Source organism: Chelmon rostratus, chromosome 2 (assembly GCF_017976325.1).
Source record: "Chelmon rostratus isolate fCheRos1 chromosome 2, fCheRos1.pri, whole genome shotgun sequence".
Classification (NCBI taxonomy): domain Eukaryota; kingdom Metazoa; phylum Chordata; class Actinopteri; order Chaetodontiformes; family Chaetodontidae; genus Chelmon; species Chelmon rostratus.
Window position 1 is genome coordinate 22,473,785 of NC_055659.1, and position 19,932 is coordinate 22,493,716.

Here is a 19,932-nt window from a genome sequence, read left to right on the forward strand (position 1 = left end):
GAGAGAACAATGCTGTCACAGAACAGCGGGGTTCTTCTTTTGATTGGGTCTTGAGTGCACGAGCAAACCAGACATCACAATGCTGGCCATGATTGGTGAGGTGCATTAAGTGAGCAATGGGAGGATGAAAGCGAAAGAGAGGAGACCTGGCAGCTCTGACCGGTCAGTCTAATTGGTAGCTGTGTGATCTCCAGGATCAGTCCAGGTTTGCTCTAATGCTGTGATATACATTATTTACAGTGCAGGAGAGTAGAGAACTATCCATTTTCTTTTAATTGTAATGGCCATTAGAGTGGGGGCATGGGGGGTCATTCTCCAGGAGAAAATAAAGAAATTAAAAAAAATGATGCTATTTTTTTAATTTTCAATTCAAAGGTTCCGGATGGATTATTTAACACTTCTTGAAATTAGAGCTCAGTGATCTCCCCACTTGATATTAGGGTAAACACTGTTGATCTATTTGGAGATTTTCATATTTACTAAAATTCACTCACTTCGACACTAGCTTTTACTCTGCTGCCACTTTCCTTGAAGAAGAGCTAAATCTTGTCTGCTTCACCCAAACCTTTTAAGGGGCACATGAAAAAACTATACCCACAATACAAATTAATTAATTACTTTAGAGAACATAGATAACGAAGCCACGGCTGAAAGGAACCTGCCAACATGGTAATAGCTGTATTTTTTTTAACACAATGCACAGGAAGCAGTACAAGTACAGATGAGACTCTGCTGACACCACACAGCAGCAGGTTCCTCTCTGCCTCGACTGCAATGACCATCTAAACACGAGTCACGACTAGCTAGCCAGCCAGATGGCTAAATGGCAGGGAACAGGACTGAGGGATAGCTTTAGCTGGTACTAGTCAACTCTCTTGCAGAGCAAACCATTGCTATGTTTCTCAAATGCAAAGTGTGTATAACTAATTGCATTTCATTTACACACATTTGCAAAAAGGACTGATCAATGTCGCAGCTGACATCTCCCCCAGCACTGATGAGCAGCAGTGTGCTGCGTGCATGCAGTAGCTGCTGCGGTTTTAAAAACGGTTGTTTGTCCGCTGTTGTTTGTCCACTCCTGTTGTGATTGTATCTTTAAGTGTTTTGCATGTCTTATCTTTCTAACGGTGTGTAGTATGAGTATAAATGTTCAGAATGAAACCTATGGCCCGTGGATGGGCTGTCGGGATGGTTTTAACTAACTAATGACGTAGTATCTTGCTGCTTTCTAAACCTAAATTCTGTGACAGCAGCAAGTAAGCGCTCTTTTAACACAAACTAATGTGGGGAAACGTAACTTACCATGAAGCTTCTGTGGAGATGAAACACTGTCTCATGCCGTGTTCATGTTACATCGGAATTACCAACTCATAAATATGATTGTCATTAACATCCAGGCTGCATCCAAGCTGCATTAATGGGAATCTTTCCCAATCGAGTTTTATGGTGTTGCAGTACCCAAGTGGTTTAGGGAATTATTGAGGGTAACCTCCCAGATATCCCCTGAATATCTCAGTGACAACCTGCTTATGTCCAGTTAAAGCTGTACATGCACAAACTGTCTAATGCCTTAATAACCATCTCAGAGTCTGCTTTGCTTAGAATCTGCTTTGCTTTCAGTAAAGAAGAGTAAAGATTATCAACCTGCCAGCTTCATTTCTAACATCTCAGTCCACTCTTTTCTGAGCCTAATCCCTCAAAAACTGCTTCCCCAAAAGCTTCTTAAGGCCAAGATGATCTTAAAAACTTGGTTACAAACCTTCTACAACTAAAAATGAATATTAAAATATAAATATGATTCAGAGGCAGTTGACTAGACATTACTCATTATTCCAAGAATAAAACTTTTTTTTTTTTTTGTCATTTTAAATGCCCAAAGTCCCTCTGAAGTATATTCATCATCCTCAGCACCACAGACAGCCAGCTTTTAATAAGCTCTTAACAGCATGTGAGCGCGCTCACTCTAAAGAGCTGCTTTGGGAAAGCATGTAGAAATCGCAGTAGTTTGAAGAGACACTCTCAGAAAATGCTCCACAGAGATCTTCTCATATCCTCTAAAATCAGTCGTTATGATGAATGAACTAGCACCTTCCCTCTTGTACTGTATGTTTGCCAACTACGCCAGACTGTAAAGATCATTAAGGAACCCACTGTGACCCATCCTCAAATGAATATTATAAAAAATACAGATTCTCTAACATTTATTGCAATGAAAATAAAATAACATACACAGAAAACTGTCCATTCTCCATTTGCTCAAACATTTACTGAACCCCTTTAATGCCACTCACCAACACACAGTTTCCAGTAGTTAGCCAATCCTAAAATGTTGTACAGCTGCAATGGGCAAATGAATATTAAAAGGAGTGTTAAAAATGCATGGCCATTAAATTCAAATAAACTAAGAGACATCAAATATAGGTCATCAGTATATCAGTCAGCGAACTCCTCATTTTAGAGCAGAAGCATCTTTTCTGGCCTCCTGTGGAAAAAGCAGCCCAAATCATCACAGGTTCTCATTCTCATCTGTGTCTCATACAGATGCACGAGGCACTCTTCAGCATCTGTACACATTACATTACATTGGAGTTAGTGGAAAGCCAGCTGAAAATGATCTGGCTATTCATAAACTCCTCATCTGAAACTTACAGTAGGTGATACTTACAGTGGGAACGTGATTGGAATGTAGCCACCAGGTTTATAGGAGCAGGATACTGTTGCAACAGTATCTGATTTCTTTAAACATTATGTGAGAAACCTGGCTTCCACAGTCAGGGTAGGGGATTATTCTTTGCCTTAACTGGGTTTCTAATTAGCTTTTCACATGTACCCAATGAAGACTCACTTCACTTTCGGATCAGGACACTATTTTGGTGTTCAGGTTAGAGTGGAAAATGAGGTGCAGAGTCAAGGTCTTGGGTTCTGTTTATCTATTTCAAAGGGAGGCTCACAAAAAGGTGATTTTGAATGTGCCATGGAAAATTAATGTCACAATGAAAAACTATTTGTTAAGTTATTAAGTTTAGGTTTAGTATGTGCTTATTGACCCCACTTTTCAGCTTCAACTTCTCAGCTCAATGCTAAACAAATGCCGCACTTTGAGTTGTTCAGCCTGAAGCCTGCAAGGACAGCCTCAGCTCTCCTGAAGTATCGCAAACAATGAAAGTGACACCTCTGCTTTCAGTACTGTCAGGAGCGCAAACAAGATGTGCTCCCTATTATGCATCAGCTTTTTACTGTCTTCGGTGGATGGATAATTCTTAAAATGTAAATTATATAACCATGATCTGCCAGAAAAGACAAAGGAACATGGCTGTCAAATGTAAAATAAAAGAAAAAAATAAATAAACAAGGGCGTTTTCTTTTGTATGCTTTTGAACTGACACGTTCATCCATGATGAAGGACTACGCAACAGTGCTTTGTGGCATTTTCCAATTATTTTGAATTCGTTGACTAATTGTAGCATTAATTCAATCTGTTCATTCCCTTAATGCGGTCACTCAGCTTGAGGTTTGGAAATTGTGAGCATGCAATTAAGATAATACAGTCTGTGACGGGATTTGATGATTTATTTCAATGTTTAAACACCAAAAGTGATCTTTTGCTTTTAAATACAATTTCCACAGGCAGAGGGAACACTGTAAACAACATATCACCAGTATGACATTCATTCTGTCATACTGGAACTACTGTTGTATTTACATTTGTATTGTCCTTTAAAGTCTCATGAAAAATGGGAACTGTGTAATAATTTATTCTGCTTTTCAAATGATGAATGATAGTTAAAAGCTGTCTCCCATGTTTCTCCTTTGTTTCAGTACATTAAGGCTTTCTACAATAAGACATGGGTTGAGAGATATGGGGGGCCCATTCCAGCAGAGACATCCACCCTCCTGTGGTCCATCACCGTGTCCATATTTTCTATCGGAGGCCTTTTCGGAGCGTTGTCAGTCTCTTTATTCATCAGAGTGCTGGGAAGGTGAGTTGACTCCATACACCTTATAAAACATGGATGTAGTCCTGGTGATGTCACCCACAGGTCCCTGAAGAGCCGTTGTGAAGCTCAGTGACAGTGGCTCTGACTGCCATCGCCATAAACGGGGAAATTAGCTATAGAGACCAGGATTTTCTATATACCAGTTCGTATAGTATTTAATGCATCAGCATTTTTTATTCAAAATATTTCCAATGGAGGCATTCTCATGAAATTGAAACCAGACATTGGTATTAACTCAATAAAACTACACAGATAAAGAACATTTCAATCCATAAAAACACGTTATGTGCAATACAATGGAATGACACAGGGAAAAAGTATTGAACACAGGTGGGAGAACACTAATTCGTTCTCCTACCCGTGCTCTTTAGAATCAGCTGGGTTATTGCATGTCCATGCTGGTTTACCCACCTCTTTTTCATACCAAGCTGTCATGCAAGAAACATCTCATGATGGGTAGCGGTGCCGAGCTTTCCCAAGACCTTTGCAGCAACATAGTTAAGCAACATAACAATGGAACTCTGCACTGGGACCACTATCTGCAAGTGGAAGGAACATCATTCCATCTCCACACACAGGAGCACCTCGCAAGATTTCCAACCGGCCAGTCAGAGAGTTAATCAGAAGAGTAGCCCTGGAGCCAAGGACCACTCTGAAAGAGCTCCAGAAAGACCTGGAAGCAGCAGGTACAGTTGTCACAGAACAAACAATAAGCCATGAACGACGTTGATGCTCATTTGAGCAGATTATCATACAATGCACCATATAAGGAGGAGGAGAATTTGCATTTCGACCCTAAAAATGCTATAGTTACAGTGAAATTCAGAGGAGGAAGCATCATTGTGTGGGGTGTTTTTTTTTCTTTTATTACTGGCAGAATCTAAATTACAGAGACGAAGATGAATAAATGTGCCAGAAAATTCTTTCAACCATCTGCCAGGATGAAGATAAGACATGGGTTGACCTTCCAGCAGGTCAACCATCCGAAGCATACTGCTAAGGAGACTGTGAGTTGGTTTGGTTCGGACTGACCCAGTCCATCACCATACAGGCTGAAGATCAAGATTCACCAGCGCGCCCCTGAAATCTTCAGGATTTAAAGACTGTGTGGAAGAATGGACCAAAATCCCATCTGAACGCTGTGAGATTAGTTTCTTCAGACAGCCTTGAAGCTTTCATTGCAAACAAAGCTTCTCCACCAAGCATTAAATGAATTTCAATTATTGTGTGTGCAGTACTTTTTCCCTGTGTCACTCCACCTCTATTGCACAGAACTTTCTTTTCATGGATTGGAATGCAACAGTTTTTTTTTATCTGTACCGTTTTATTGATTTAATAGCAATATTTGGCCTCAATTCATGTGAATAGCTCCCCTGGAAATTTGTTTCATGAAAAAATTGTTGGTGTGTTGAATACTTAATTTCAAGTGTGTGTGTGTACATATATTTCCATCATATACAAACACACGCTGACACAGCTGTAATCCAGGAGAAACACTGTGCTGTTTCACTTTAGCTCCTCCTGGCTTGGTACAAAACCATGGCCAGATTTATCTTCATCCCACTATATGACACACTACACATGCATTTTTCATTGCCTGGCTTGAAATTCAATGCTCCCTCTTTTGGAGCTTAGGAGACAGTACGGCGATATTCTTGCTGTTTTCTTTGTCAGGCGCTCGGTTCTAACTTTCTTTTATTACCCTCCATACCTTCTGCACCTTCCTCCTCTCTCTGACAGTCTCTAAATCAATGTCCGTGACCATCAGCTCAGTGCAGGAACTGTAGGAGTTCACAGTGTGCATAGGCACTTACTGTTATACAGCACAGCACGAGCCAGAGATACTTCTCTCAATGGATCCCCATTGGGATTGAGGTAATTTAATTTTATGGATTTACCTTCGGTTTCTACTACAGAACAACAGTAGGTTGTTGGCCCTGCCAGCTACAGGAGGAGATACATGTGGAAAGAGACTATGTAAATCAATAAAGTAGCTGTTCACAAAAAAAATCGTTCATTGTTTGTTGAGACTGTTAGGACGAAGCTGATCCAATTAACTGAACTAAAAGATGAATCAATGACTCAGTAATTTCTGTAAATGTCTTGTTTTAAATCATTTAGGAACTGATTTCAGTGGCCTTCTTTTTCTCCTCGCCTCTCGGTGGATCCTTCCTTTCTTTTTCGATTTGTAATTAAGGATTTTTTTTTTTAAAAAACACCCTGAAAACCTATTTTCTCAATCAACTTCTTACTATGAGTAGTGGGCTCCCACCTGAGTACATTTCTGTTTTCCGTTTCACATGAAAGATGTCTGAATTTGTCCTTGATTTTTATGTGCATCAGTGAGAGTTTAGCAACATTTCAATCAACAGCTGATGACACCTGTGAGGTTGTTTGCTTTTGAACCTGTCCTGTACTGTTCAGTGAATTATTGCCATAATGAAAGTAACAACAGGTATGTTCAAGCGCAGGTAGGCAGGCAGGCAGGCAGGTTCAGGTTCAAGTACAGGGTCAGAATAAGGTTCAGGTTATGATGGCTTGAGCGTAAAAGTACAAAGCACATGGCAACTTTGATGATCTGTTCACTCAGTGAGGAAAATGGGCTGGTGTATTTCCTGTAGGGCTGAAGTGGGAAGTGGAAACAGGTGAGAAAGGTCAGATAAGTGTAGGGCAGAAAGGAGGGGCTGGATGTGAGTGTCAGGTGACTGGGTCAGCTGAGGGCGGATGGACAGGGAATGGCAATGACGGCGAGGAAATGTGTGGGCATGGGGAAGAGGGAGGTGACTGCGGTGACTCACTTCAAGGTTGTTAATTTATGTATTATTTCCTGACAAAATAAGTCTGACTCAGATAACACAAATGTTAGTCCTGAGTTTCTTTAGCGTACATGATAATTATTTTTCGGGAACGTAACATTTGCTCATGTGGTGAATCACAACTCATGAATCCAAGAAAGAGGAAAATTTGGGCATCTTGTACTTGCTCCCATTTCCTGGATTTACCCTATTCTGCACGTACATACTCTTGGGATCACTGAGTATATTGTGCTCATAATAATGAACTACACTTCGCTTCCTATCTTACCAACTGCTGCAGTGGACCTGGTGTGAAACCTAGTGTGAGGCTACATGGTGTTTATTGCATCTTTTCCAAGTACATAAATGTAATAAATTGTAATTATTTGCTTGAGACTGTGCAGCAGTGGTTTGACAAGTCATTTTCCACTGTGAGATCAATCTCGCTGCCAGTGTGATGAGTTTCTCGGGTTTGGGCCCGGCTTTGTTTCACCTCCTTGGCGCAGGGCTGCAGATCTGTACGCCCTTCTACCCCCCAGGGACAGACTCCCGCACTGACAAAATCACCTCAGTGCTCTGAAATAATATATGTTCAAAAGAATCTATTATCCACTAATGATGAGGTTGTCACTCTCCTAGCAGGGAAAGGCTTATGAAGCTTTCATTCAGAGTCATTTGTGAAAATGAAGGTGACCTTAAGATTCACCTTGGATTTCTCAGTGCCGATCCTCACTGTGTTGATTAGGCTGAGACGTATTAGTCATTCTCCCTCCATTATTCTCTGCGAGACTTCTGAGGGCCAGATGGTAGTTTTGCAGAATGTCTTAGAAAGGTTGAAATTCAGACGTCAGAGAGAAGACTTGAATATATATGAGCAGATGAGGGCACATGGAGCGATTTGAAAGGAAAGTATTTCTTCCACTGTGGCCAACTGGTCAAAAAAAAAGACGGTAGAAAGTATTTTTTTTAACTGCGATGTTGAACTATCTCGCACAACAATGTGTAAACGCTGAAAATAAGTCAGTGTTTAAAACCCTGCTTGCTTCATGCCTGTAATTCTTTACCCAGTAGAGTTTTGTTAGATTTCTTTTCAAAGCAAAGAATGGTTGTGTTGATTGTGGTGATGTGCCATCAGTATAGACCCAGAAAGCAAAAAAAGTTCCATTCCTATTTTAGCATTAATGCCAGCGAGACAGAGTAAAGATGAATGAGGGATTTCTACCAACTCTTTAATCCGCGACAGTAACAGTTAGTGTACTGCAGGGCTTTCCTTCACTCTGGTGACTCTCATTACAGACATCTGAAGGAAGCATCTGTTTCATCTGCACTCTCTAACTGGAGTGATGTTATGCACTGTCAAACAATTACACACAGTATTCACTGACTGCATTTCATGCAACCAGCACCAGACATCTGCAAAATAAACCTCTCTGTGTATGTGCACATAAAACTTGTCATTTTGATTAATTATTGACCATTCTGAAATCATCTGAAGGAGTAAAGAGATCTTCTGTCAACAAGCAAGATGGTTGTCATACCCCTTGAGAGGTTTTGAGGGGTAATTTAGTAGTGTTGATATGTTTGCGAATGATCCAACACTTTTCAGTGTGTCTTTCATTCAAATGAAGGGAATTCAGTCGTACTTGGCGAGAGCTGTTCTTTTTATGTTTTATGGTATTTCATAACCTAATGTGCCCAGAACCATAAGAGAAGTCGTCCTTGGAAAAGGGCAGGAACTTTCAAAAAATACTTGTGTATTATGTGTAATACTTATATATACTGTATATAATACAGGTGATTGGGTGACCTATCTGTCTGTCACATCTATCATGGGCTAAACGCAACCAATCAGATCACGAGAAACATCTTTACCATCAAGAAAGGCCTTCAGTGTCGTTTTTTGCTCTTCTTTCAATGAACACATACAGTTCTGATATGACTGATGTTGTAGCAGCATCAATGCTAAAGTCTTTGGTTTAGTAGGTGAAAAGGCACTGTGCAGTTTAGCTATGTCCATTATGTGTTCACGTTGTGAAACAGGACATACGAGGAAAGTCTATTTATCACTAACTTACACACTTCAGTTGTTGAAAGTGAGGAGAAGGCGATGACACGATGGACCCATGACACAGTAACAGTGCACTGAGGGTGACATCGCACCCACATCATAATTCATTTGGTATAATACTACTGACCTGAGTCATATTTATATGTGTAGACACTTGTCATTATTTTCTCCATTTTTAAGACATAAAGCATCTTTCAGTCTAAATATATAGGGATAATGCTGAATTGATCGTGCCCTAATCTCTTTTCCTCAGACATAAAGCCACATGAAGCTCTGACCGGTCGTGAGCAGCCTCCTTTGGAAAATCGATATTGATTTTTCTGCTTTGGTGGCCCTGACGAATAGCATACATCCACTCTTTAACCTCTCGAAGCCATGAATGCCACTCTTGATTATTCCTTTTTATAAAAGCAATTTAGAACATTCTCACCTCTGCTAGCTTTTGCTCCTGAAAGCACTTGAAATGTTTCAGGATTAGATAGCCCTGATTCTTTTTGCTATTTTATTTTGTTGTATCAGAAAAAGAAATCATTGTGCTCATTTTGCCAAATAGAATTGAAGTGAATGAATTACATTTTGATTCATATTAAATTAATAGTGCATGTCTATATAGTTCAAGGTTTTTGCTCAAGTTGTCTCTCTTTTTCAACCATGTTGTCTTCTTGACTTCAGAAAGGGAACCTTGCTGCTGAATAACAGCTTTGCTGTAATAGCTGCTCTGGTGCTGTCCCTGGGTGAGACGGCCAAATCCTTTGAGATGCTCATCATTGGCCGGATCATAATAGGGTTTGACTCTGGTAAGTGTTTCTCTTATTCTTCTAATATATTACATAGGATTATACGAATCAACATGTTGTTGCCCTAAAACTGAATTCACTACACTACTGTACACAAATTCCCCTGAGTTGCTCGATACTGCCTCAGAGAGGCGCTGTCAACTGCATATAAAAAAAGTTCATTTTTCATCTGCAGCTTTAAATCAGATCAAAAGCTTAAATTCATTTCCAAGCGAACAGAAAAAGGTGCCAACCCTAAAGATTAATATGGACTCGTAACCACACCTAAAAGAAACATCTGTGGGAATTGACGGATACCAAGGATAGTTCACTGACAAACATGAATGCACTGATGATAAATAGGCAACAAGGCTTTGATTACAGGTCTAGCTTTCCCTCCTGAATGCACGTCTTCAGTCATGGAGGAAGAACTTGACATCAGTGCTCATTCATCCCTGTCATTGGGGGTTATGCTACCTGCACGCCCACATTTTAGGCAGATTAGAGCGTAATCGTCAGGCAGCAGTTTGACCTTAAGTGCACTTGTTTAGCAAGTCTGATTAACAGTTAACTCCAGACAGTGTGCTGCCTACCTCCTGTTGATGTGAACTTAATTTTGATGGTAACTTTTTATTACATGCACTGCAATTGATTTGTGCAAGAAGCTGAGTGAGGATTGAATGGTCTACCACTGCAATGCACAGGTCATCTATGTGCCCATAACTTTACCACACCGCTCAAGACACTTCTCAAATGTTGCATCAGTGCAGGTTTTAGGCTGTTGGTTTGTCTGTGCTTGTGTGTTTCTGTGGGAAAATGATACAGATGGAGATAGAGATTCAGAAACCATTTAGGCTTGCTGACAGCTGAAGGCTAAAGATAAAAGGCACATGGAGGGGTACTTTCTCCTGGTGTCACAGCTGCACCCATGCATGGCAGCCAATTGTTTTGTTTTTCCACTCTGTCATGTCAGTGCATTTCCTCTATAATTTGGAGCACTGAGACCAGTTAAATATCACATTAAACATGAATCTGTCTTTTTTTCCTGTCCATTGCAAGATGTTTATATATTGTTTTTTTTTCTGACAGGTATCGCTCTCAGCGTGCTTCCCATGTACCTGGGAGAGATTACGCCAAGACATATCAGAGGTTCCATTGGCCAGTTCAACTCCATCCTGATCTGCCTGGGAGTGTTCACAGGACAAGTGATGGGCCTGCCTGAGCTGCTGGGTCAGGTCAGTGTTGTTAGAGAATGTAGACTGTAAAAAAATGGAAGCAGTATTTGTGATGTTACCTATATACTTGATGATGATTATGAAGTTTAATAGTGGGAGTCCACTAGTTGCAGTACCAGATATCTCCTGCTGCAGAGTCAATTTTTCCGCCCGACTCTGCACAGAGAAGAAAAACATACACAGAAGATTTATGATAAGTCTTCAGATGTTTTGATGTTGAAACCATTCCGCCGTTGGATGCCACCGTCTAGCAGAAATAAATACCTTGCTGCAGACTGAATCCCCACCTGAAACATTTTTCAACACAATGCGATGCTTAGTATGCTTGCTGGGTGTGGTCAGAGGTGCAACACATGTCATATTGGGGTTTCTGAACACATTCAGTGTCTGTTGGGTGTAAATATTTCAACTGTGCCATAAAATATTTTGTGTGGAGGCTCATTTAAAGACACTGCAATCAATGTACTTCTTGTACAGAAGAGAAGTTCACACGTCTGTCATGACCCGTGCTATGCACGCCGGTTTTGTTTAGTTTTCCTTGTTTGATCCTCATCATTGCCTTATTTAGTTAGTGTTGTCTCAGTCTTGCCATGTTTTATGTAAGAGTTTTTGTATTGTCTTGCCTCATCGTGTTTGTGTTTTGTAAAGTTTCCCATTGTGTGTTCTCTTTGCCTGGTTTTTGTTACATCCTGTTTTATTTTGAAGGTTCTTGTTATGTGTCTTTGGTTTACTTTACTTCCTGTGTTTTCCCTCCTGTGTGATTGTCTGATGTGTTTCACCTGTGCGTCATTAGTGTTCCTCCCTAATGTATTTAAGTCCGTGTCTTCCCTTTGTCCTTGTCGGGTCGTCGTCAGTGCTACCATAGTGTCTTGTCCCCTTTCCGTCTGCCTCAGCCACAGCCACAGAAATAGTAATTGCCATAGTAAGTGTTTGTCGTGTGATTTCTTTGTCATGTCTGCGTCGTGTTCCATGTAAGTTTGTTTCTAGTTTTGTCATCGTCTCTTGTTACCAGTTTTAGTAAGCGTGTTTCTTTAGTGTGGTCTGCGTTACCTTGCCTTTATGTTACCTTGTCGTATTTAGTTTAATCATAGTTATAGCCACAGCCACTGCCAAGATTTCAGCTTTAGTTATAGTCCTAACCTAGTGAGTGTTTGTTGTAGTGATTCCTTTGTTATGTCTGAGTTGTGTTTCGTGTATGTGTTCATCGTAGAGTTTTCTTAGTTCATGTTCGTGTTTCCGTTCAAGTCTGTGTTATCCCTTTATGTGTCTGAGTTTATGTCTGTGTCATGTCCTGAGTGAGTTTCCGTTTATTGTATTTTCCATAGCCTAGTTTTGTTTCGTAGGTTTTCGCTTGATAGCCGATTTTCTGTTTATTATTGTAGTAATCTCTGTTTCTTTTGTGACTCTGCATAGTGATTATGTTCCCCTGAGTTTTCAGGCGTGATTTTGTTTCTGTAGTTTTGCCAGTTAAGTTCAAGGTCCTTCACCGTCATTTGTTTCTTCCTCCTACGTTTTCTGTTTACTTTAAGTCATTGATATTTCACTCATAGTCTTGTCTTTGTCTTTAGTCTTGCCGTGTAGTGTGTTAGTGAGTTTCCGGTGTTCCCATAGTCTTGTCTCTAACTCAGTTGTGTTGCGTGTTAATCCGGTGTTATCTTTGTTCTTTGTGTTTAATAAATTCGTTTATATTGGAATCTACGTCCCCACTGTGTCTGCATCTGGGTTCGACCCATAGTTCCCCTCATAGTTCCCCCTAAGTTCCCCCCTTCCTGACAACGTCAAGGAACTGCAACACATCAATTTGGCCTTGAGTTAATACAGCTTAAGACTGAAACTCGAGCTTATGTACAGTATTTTCATCGCAAAATGTGACATGAACACAACTTATGAAGAAGTTCATTATTTTTGTAAACTGCTGGGGAGTTTGTGGAATATCAACCTTTGTGGGTCAGTCAAACCTTACCATCCAAGGTAAAGGTACAAGAACATCTTTCTAAAGGAGAGCAACAGTTTGTAGTGCAACAAATTGAACAGCTATCTACGCTTACGGATATGAATTCTATAGAAGGAAAAACATCTAGAAACGTATTCAGAAAGAAAAGTCAAGCCTTTTCGAAATGTTCTTTAAAAATAAAGAAGAATGGATGGAATAACAGCAATGATGTAATAAAGTCTTCATGGACTCATTCTTCATGAATGATACTGTTTTCACCGACCTCGAGGATTTTACAAGAGATGACATACATGTGTTCCTAAAATATTTTCATTTCAAAATCCTCTTGTTCCACTTTTGAAAACCAATTAAGAAGCTTTTGTTCCAACAATCTGACTCCACTTATCAGCTAAAGAAAAATCTTCATGTGAAGGTCTGCAGTGTCACTGGCACTCAACTCTTTCAAAGCTTTTAAAAGGCCAGGGCTGGACGCAATACCAACTGAATTGTATCAGACCTTTCACCACGACACAAAAGGTCCTATGTTGCCATGTTTTAAAAGTGCATAGATGGAGAAAAAAGATTCAGCATCTGAACCAGAACGGCTATTTTAACACAGGGCCACAACTGACAATATACAAATGTCTTGCTAAATGTTGTATAAAAACGGTGTCATCTAGCATCATAAATTCCTCCTCTACCTCCTGTGCATGTTTGCATTATTATTTTGGTCCATCAATAACTAATTAGATGAAATCCTCACATAATTGTAAATGTGAAATAGTAACTAATGTTGAATTCTCAGAAACAGGATATTTCCAAAGGGGCCTGTAACAGGGCTACTCCACATCCCCTTTTTTTATTTTAGCTATAAAATTTGGGTCAAAGATACAAAACAACAATAACATACATGGACTTTTAATTAATGACATAGACTCAAAAGTAGCAATGTGTGCAGATGATACCTGTCCCTCATACGCTTCTCACTAGAATACAATAAAATCATAGGATCATTTGGAAAAATACCACAGCTGAAAACCAGGACCAAAATGTCCAGAGAGAGAAGATAACAGCCTCAGTGTGATCTGATCTGTCTGCAGACCTGATGAAGCCTCATATGAATGGCAGACCTCAACTCCAGCTTACGTCCGTCACAGTAAACGTCCAAGCTTGAGCACGCTCTGGAGAGCTGGGATTCCTCTGCTCACACTTAATGATTTCCCATCACTCTTTTGCAGGGCAAATGAATTGTGCAGGTTGCCCGACAACACAAATCAATGGCATGCCTTCCTCAGCCACTTGAGTAATAACCTCACGTTTTCACTCGGCACAGTATTTGACGGCTCCGTCTGCTCCTTGTTTCATTAAGATATCAGGAGGAATTCTTGGTCACACTTTGTTCACCCGAGAGCACTGTATCCCCCAAACTGGGTACACGAAAAAAAAAAAAAAATTCAGTCAGTTTTGGTTGCAGCAACCATCAATGTTTTTAGGCTGCCACAATCTGATCCTCAGTTCCCCTGCTCAACCTCTCTCTCATCACCAGTCCAGTTCTCGGTCCCTGTTTCCATTCCCCGCTCGCTCCTCCCAAGCCATACCTGGACCACTCTGCCCACTCCACACCATATACCGCTCTACTTTATTTCTTCTTTGTCAGAGTATTATGTTGTTTGTCCGTGTGCATCATGTCTTGGTTCCCTATTTCTGTCTTCCCTACCTCCCTACGTCTGATCTTTTGCCTGATTTCTGGACTTTTGATTCTTGCCTGCTCCTTGTCGGATTTGTTTGCCTCTCTGGGCTACCTCCTCTGGTTTTGACCCTTGCCTGCCTCACCATCCCGTAAGCCTTTGCACGTTCATTTTGTGCAATGAATAATTGAACTGCCTCAGCTCTGCTTTAGTCATCTGCATTTGGATCTGAGTCCTTGTGTTCCTGTTACTCTGCTAGCACCACATGCTGATGGACTTGCGATGGTTATCAGGCACTAACATGTTTCTTTGATCTGAAAGATGAGCTTTAAATTTCCTCTACTGACCATAGTTTCCACCTGTTGGACCATTTGCATGATGAGGAGTTTATCTTATCATGGGGACATTTTTCTCACTTGAATGAACTGAATGACAACAAAACAAAATTCTTTGCATCATCGTTATGTGCAAATGAACTTGATGTGGCACATAATGTCAACGACAACATTAACACACCTGGGTGGGCTGGCTGCACAACTGCACAGGCACTTAGAAACTAACGAGTCAGACAGTTGGATTTGTTATCTATTTTCTACCGTGGCTGCTACCTTACTGCCATCTGAGCAGGACAGCCTCATTGATTTTGCAACAAGTGGATCCTTCAAAACTGAATTCAATCAGAAGCCTCTGTCAGATTTCGGGATAGCACTGGCCAAACGCGATGTCAACACTTTGATGCCCTTTGCCACCACAAACTTATGTGACAGTGGGTTCTCGGCTCTGACAAGCATGAAGACAAAATACAGACACAGACTGTGTGCGGAAATCAATGACTGAAACTCAAATTCAGCCAAAAATGGCAGAGACTGTGTGCATCCTCTCAAGCACACCCTGTGTGGATTTTATACATAGGCTATTCATACATTGGGGTGTGGGGGTATGTAGCTTGAGGTAAGTTAAATGACTGAAGAGTACGGGACTGTAAAAAGTTTGGGAAACACTGCTCTGGAGGACCCCACCCCACCTTAGTCTCCACCGTACACAAGTTAAATGTGTCGACTGCCCACTGCTGAGGCATTTTCAAGATTTTCATGAGATCCAGTCTTCATCTGTACACTGATTATGATTCATGTGCTCAATTTTCAGTTTATCTTTAGGCCTGAAAACAGATATTAGCTGAAGGCACATATGCTTTGAAAGCCACATTTAGTCATGTAATGTGAACAGAAAGCCAGCGATATAAAGCGCCCTCCTCCTGGCACACTCTGACTGTGTTGACTTTAGCTAACTGCTCATTCTTGGCACTGCATTAAAAAATTAATAGCTGAATGCATTCACTCTTAAATTGCTTTCCAAATTTAAAGCCTGCAGTTCTAGCGTTTGGCTGTTGTGTGTGTTTGGAAAGTGTGTGGTTTGTGATTTGTGGCATAAAAAAAATAATTATTATCCGATGATGACCTTGCATTCCTGTTGCTGTTCTCTAGGGTCAGGCCAAATGCATGTATACTGATCCATACACCACATTGTATTGGACAACAGTTAGTTCTGCACTAAAACTGTATTGTAGTGTTTAAAATCATGTGAACAGTGGTGATAGTGGCTAGTGAGAACTAAGATACAAGTAAAGTGACTGGGAGCTAATTATTCCTGTTAAACCCAAGACATTGAATGTACTGATTTTCAAGATAAGTTTAAGATAAATAAATGACACAATCAGAAAAAACAGCGACATATGTTTGTGTTTTCGCCGTTCACTGAAACACCCAAATTCAGATTGGACAGCTGTTTCCAAAAAAAACCCATGGACAGAACACCTTTGTGGTGAGTGGATATGTGCGTCTTGACTGTGCATTGGTGAGTTGTGTGAGTGGGATTTAGAACGGCGCACCAGTACATTAACCACAGCAACAGCTATTTCTGCATACCTGCTGCAATGAGATGGCATGGGACTGTACAGCATCTGTATTTGTCTGGGAAATTGTTTGCATATGATAACAGACTTCAAAGCCACAAACAACGAGATGGAAGCCGCGTGTCGTTTTGTTTGGGGCTTACACTCTTGTGGCGCAATGTGCATAACACAGGATTTCATATTTCCAGCAGTGCATTTGCTTTCATTCCAACAATGACGATTTAAGAGCAGCAAATGTATTTCTAAGCTAGTGAATACTGGATGAAGCTCCTTTTTACATGATTTCCATAAGCCTCGAATGCCACCTTTTAAACCACTTGACTTTGATGTTTCACCCCTCAAAAATTACGTTTTTTTTTTTTTTACAAAATGTATTCCACCCTAAATCAATGTGTATTTTCGCTTGAACTCTCAAGTAAAGTGAAGGAAGAAATCAATACTGTTTGGACCCTGATGTCTGCCTGGAGCTGTGAATCCCTTGGCTTTATTTTCAGAGGATTTGACTATGTTTTTCTCTCCTATTTTCTTCCACTGTCACTTTGCACTGACATTTACACATGGGCATCATGTCCGAGCTTCGAGCAAGCAGGCACTCATTTTTAATGTATAAGTATCGGTTTTGTCCCATCTATCATTTCGACCTGCAGACCACCTTTATAAATATCATATGGAGTTGCGTGTCTTGATGCAGCCATTGTTATGTATTCATGTCACCTCTGTGACACGCTTCAGGACAGCCTGTTTCCTTGTCATTTGACAAGGGCATCACAGACATATGTGACATATCCGATGATAATTTGGTGGCATTTGATAATGAGACTCAAACAGGTTTCCTCTCGGTGGAGGCCTCTGTTAATCGAAGCCGACATAATATGCCACTTGTCATGGGGTGCAAAATGGTGATAAGCTTTGACAAATGATAATTATTCTAACCTTCATGCTTAGCCACTGACCTTCTCCCAGCAGGGACACATGTTTATTCCAGCACTGCAGGAACAGGCTTTTAGCCAGTCGGTCCCTGAACTCTCCTGAGACAGTGAACTCATCAGCAGTCTTCAAACGCAGCTTACACCATTGAGGTCAGAGGTCAGATCAGTGGCCTTAATGTGCACGTATCTATATTCCATCTCCTCCATCACCCTGCCTTCGGCTTCAGAGGGTTGTGTAAATGCACAAAAGCATCGATGGATTGTTGTATTTGGGGATTGTCACGGTAGTGCAATTCATCTTAGATGGGTGTCACACTGTGTCTGAGAGCAGAGTAGTGTGGTATTCTAAATGACTTTGATATGTGCCTTTAGGTACTGTCTATGTGTATGCTTTCAGCCTGCAATTTAACAGTACAGCATACAATTTTCTGTATATTCACACACAAGAAACAGCAGCACGACAAGGGTAGTTTAGCATTCAGTGTTTTTGCAACATGGCTCTTAATTGTAAAGGTACTTAGAATTTAGAAAAAAGGAAATATAAAAGTCACTGTTTTACACAGTCACATAATATATAATAAAAAGTTGTAACTGATTTTTTTGACGCATTGACATATCATCATTTGCTTATTTACACATCCAGCAGTTATGAATTAATATTATCCTTCATTTGCAGTCACGTGTCTGTCTTGATGAGTGGAGCCCAATATTCATTCCCTTTAAGCTCTGGCTCTTTAGCAGCTAAATATTAAACTAGTTCACCAGCTAGTTGCTACCTGTGTCTGTCTGTCTAGTGCTGAGCAGGCAGTGTACAGTGATATTTGAACCTGAGCAGAAAAGTTGTGGATCGAACAGCTAAACAAGGAGCTTAAACTTGCTGCTTCATAGAGTTGAAGGGAGCTGCAGAGTCAAGTGACTCCTTGCACACTGTCACATTGTTTTCACCTTGTCATTTCATATGCTAAACCGCTTTGGGTACATTAGTGCACCATATTAACCCTTCCTATAAGGTGTGAATCCCAGTGAAATATCAGTTCCAAAAAGAAGGAGCGCTTTAAAATCTTAAGAATGGGACTGCACACACCTGCAAGGGCCAACTGTCAATTTGCTCTTCTGACGGCGACGACGTCAGAGAAATGGGCTCTCAGAGGAGGTGACATTCATTCCAAACAGCTACAGGCAGAGGGATGATGGGCTTGTTCTGATCCTGGCAGATCTCCACCTCTATAGAATTCCACAGGCTCAGCGTCTGCTGACGTGAGGTTTTTACCAACAAGGTTTTCATTTTGTGAGAATCAAATGTGGAAGGGGCGTTGTGTTTACCATATTTACAGACATGCAATAACTCCAGAGAAATGTTTATCTTTCAGGTAATGGGCAGCCTACTGAGACATGGCTAAAAAAGTGTAAAGGCAATAACTGCTCCTTCCCCTCACTGAGTTAGGAATTGCTATCTGATGCATTTTTATACTTTTACGTTTTCAATCATTTGGCATGCTTCATGCATTGCTGGATTGATAGAAAAATTCTTATTTGCTTAACACTTAATTGGTCTTCCAGGATAACATTTAAAAAAAACATTTAGATATAAACTCAGGTAAACTCAAAGGTCGTCCTGTTAATGCACCCTGTTATCCATCATTCATTAGTCTCCATCCAGCTGACAGTGAGTGACAGCAAATTAAATTTCACCACCCACTGTGGAAATGGTGATTTGCAATTCACTATTACTGCCTGTGCTGAACTTAGTAAAGATTAGCATGGCGCAGGATCATTTCTCACCTGGGAAATGGTCTGGAAAAGTAAAGTAATTAAGACTGACCCAACACAGATATTACTAGCTTGTATAGTTGGATACATCACAGATGTGGACCACCTGACATTTCCATTACCTCTGTCTGAGACGTTACCAGCTCACACTAACCCCCTCTCTGGCTTTGTGATGGTCCTCCTGCAACGGTACCCGAGGCGTCTGTTTCGTTCTCTTGGCTCCAAGACCACAAAGTTGTGTTTCATGCTCTGCTTTTGTACAATCCCATTTTTTACGCCCTGCAGCCTCTGCGTTCTCAGAGGAGATAATTGAGAGGAAAAACTGCAGAGCTCTTGGAACACAGCAATAACGATTTGTCTCCTTTGTTTAGTTTACTGTAAATGAATATTACTCCAAGTCATAGCAGGGCTTTCAGAGCTTTGATTTGTTTTATCACTAGGGATGATCAGTGCCCACAGGGGAGACACAGCCTGGCTCACTGAGCTTGGCCCACTTAAAAACATCTATTGGTACACACCATAAGGCATGCATTTGTGTGTTTTGTGTGTGTGTGTGTGTGTGTGTGTGCATGAAGCAGAGAAGTACATGTGTGCCTGTCACAAGTTACACTTTCCGTGACCTTTTTCTGCAGCTACAAGTGCTTATTTTCCATTTACCTTGCATTTGCCAAGTCAACCATGGTTTTCTATGTGCATTCCTAATAGCAACAGTCTAACCTGATGATTACTGTAGGTGTTGTTTGTGAATGTTGGATTTTGACAGCCCGCCCTCTGCCAGTGCTCTCCGTGTACTTTACATCTGCATGCTGAAAACCTCGTTAATCAATC

At 40.7% G+C, this 19,932-nt stretch overlaps 1 protein-coding gene across 2 annotated transcripts in view; it reads left to right on the forward strand.

Annotated features, from left to right (window-relative positions):
* Positions 1 to 19,932, forward strand: part of slc2a9l2 (solute carrier family 2 member 9, like 2) — a 94,879-nt gene that overhangs the window by 10,253 nt on the left and 64,694 nt on the right. For both annotated transcript variants that reach the window (XM_041955272.1, XM_041955279.1), the window contains 3 exons: positions 3,820 to 3,980; positions 9,534 to 9,658; positions 10,727 to 10,872. In XM_041955272.1, coding sequence (XP_041811206.1) covers positions 3,820 to 3,980; positions 9,534 to 9,658; positions 10,727 to 10,872 — 432 coding nt within the window. The remainder of the gene's footprint in view (positions 1 to 3,819; positions 3,981 to 9,533; positions 9,659 to 10,726; positions 10,873 to 19,932) is intronic.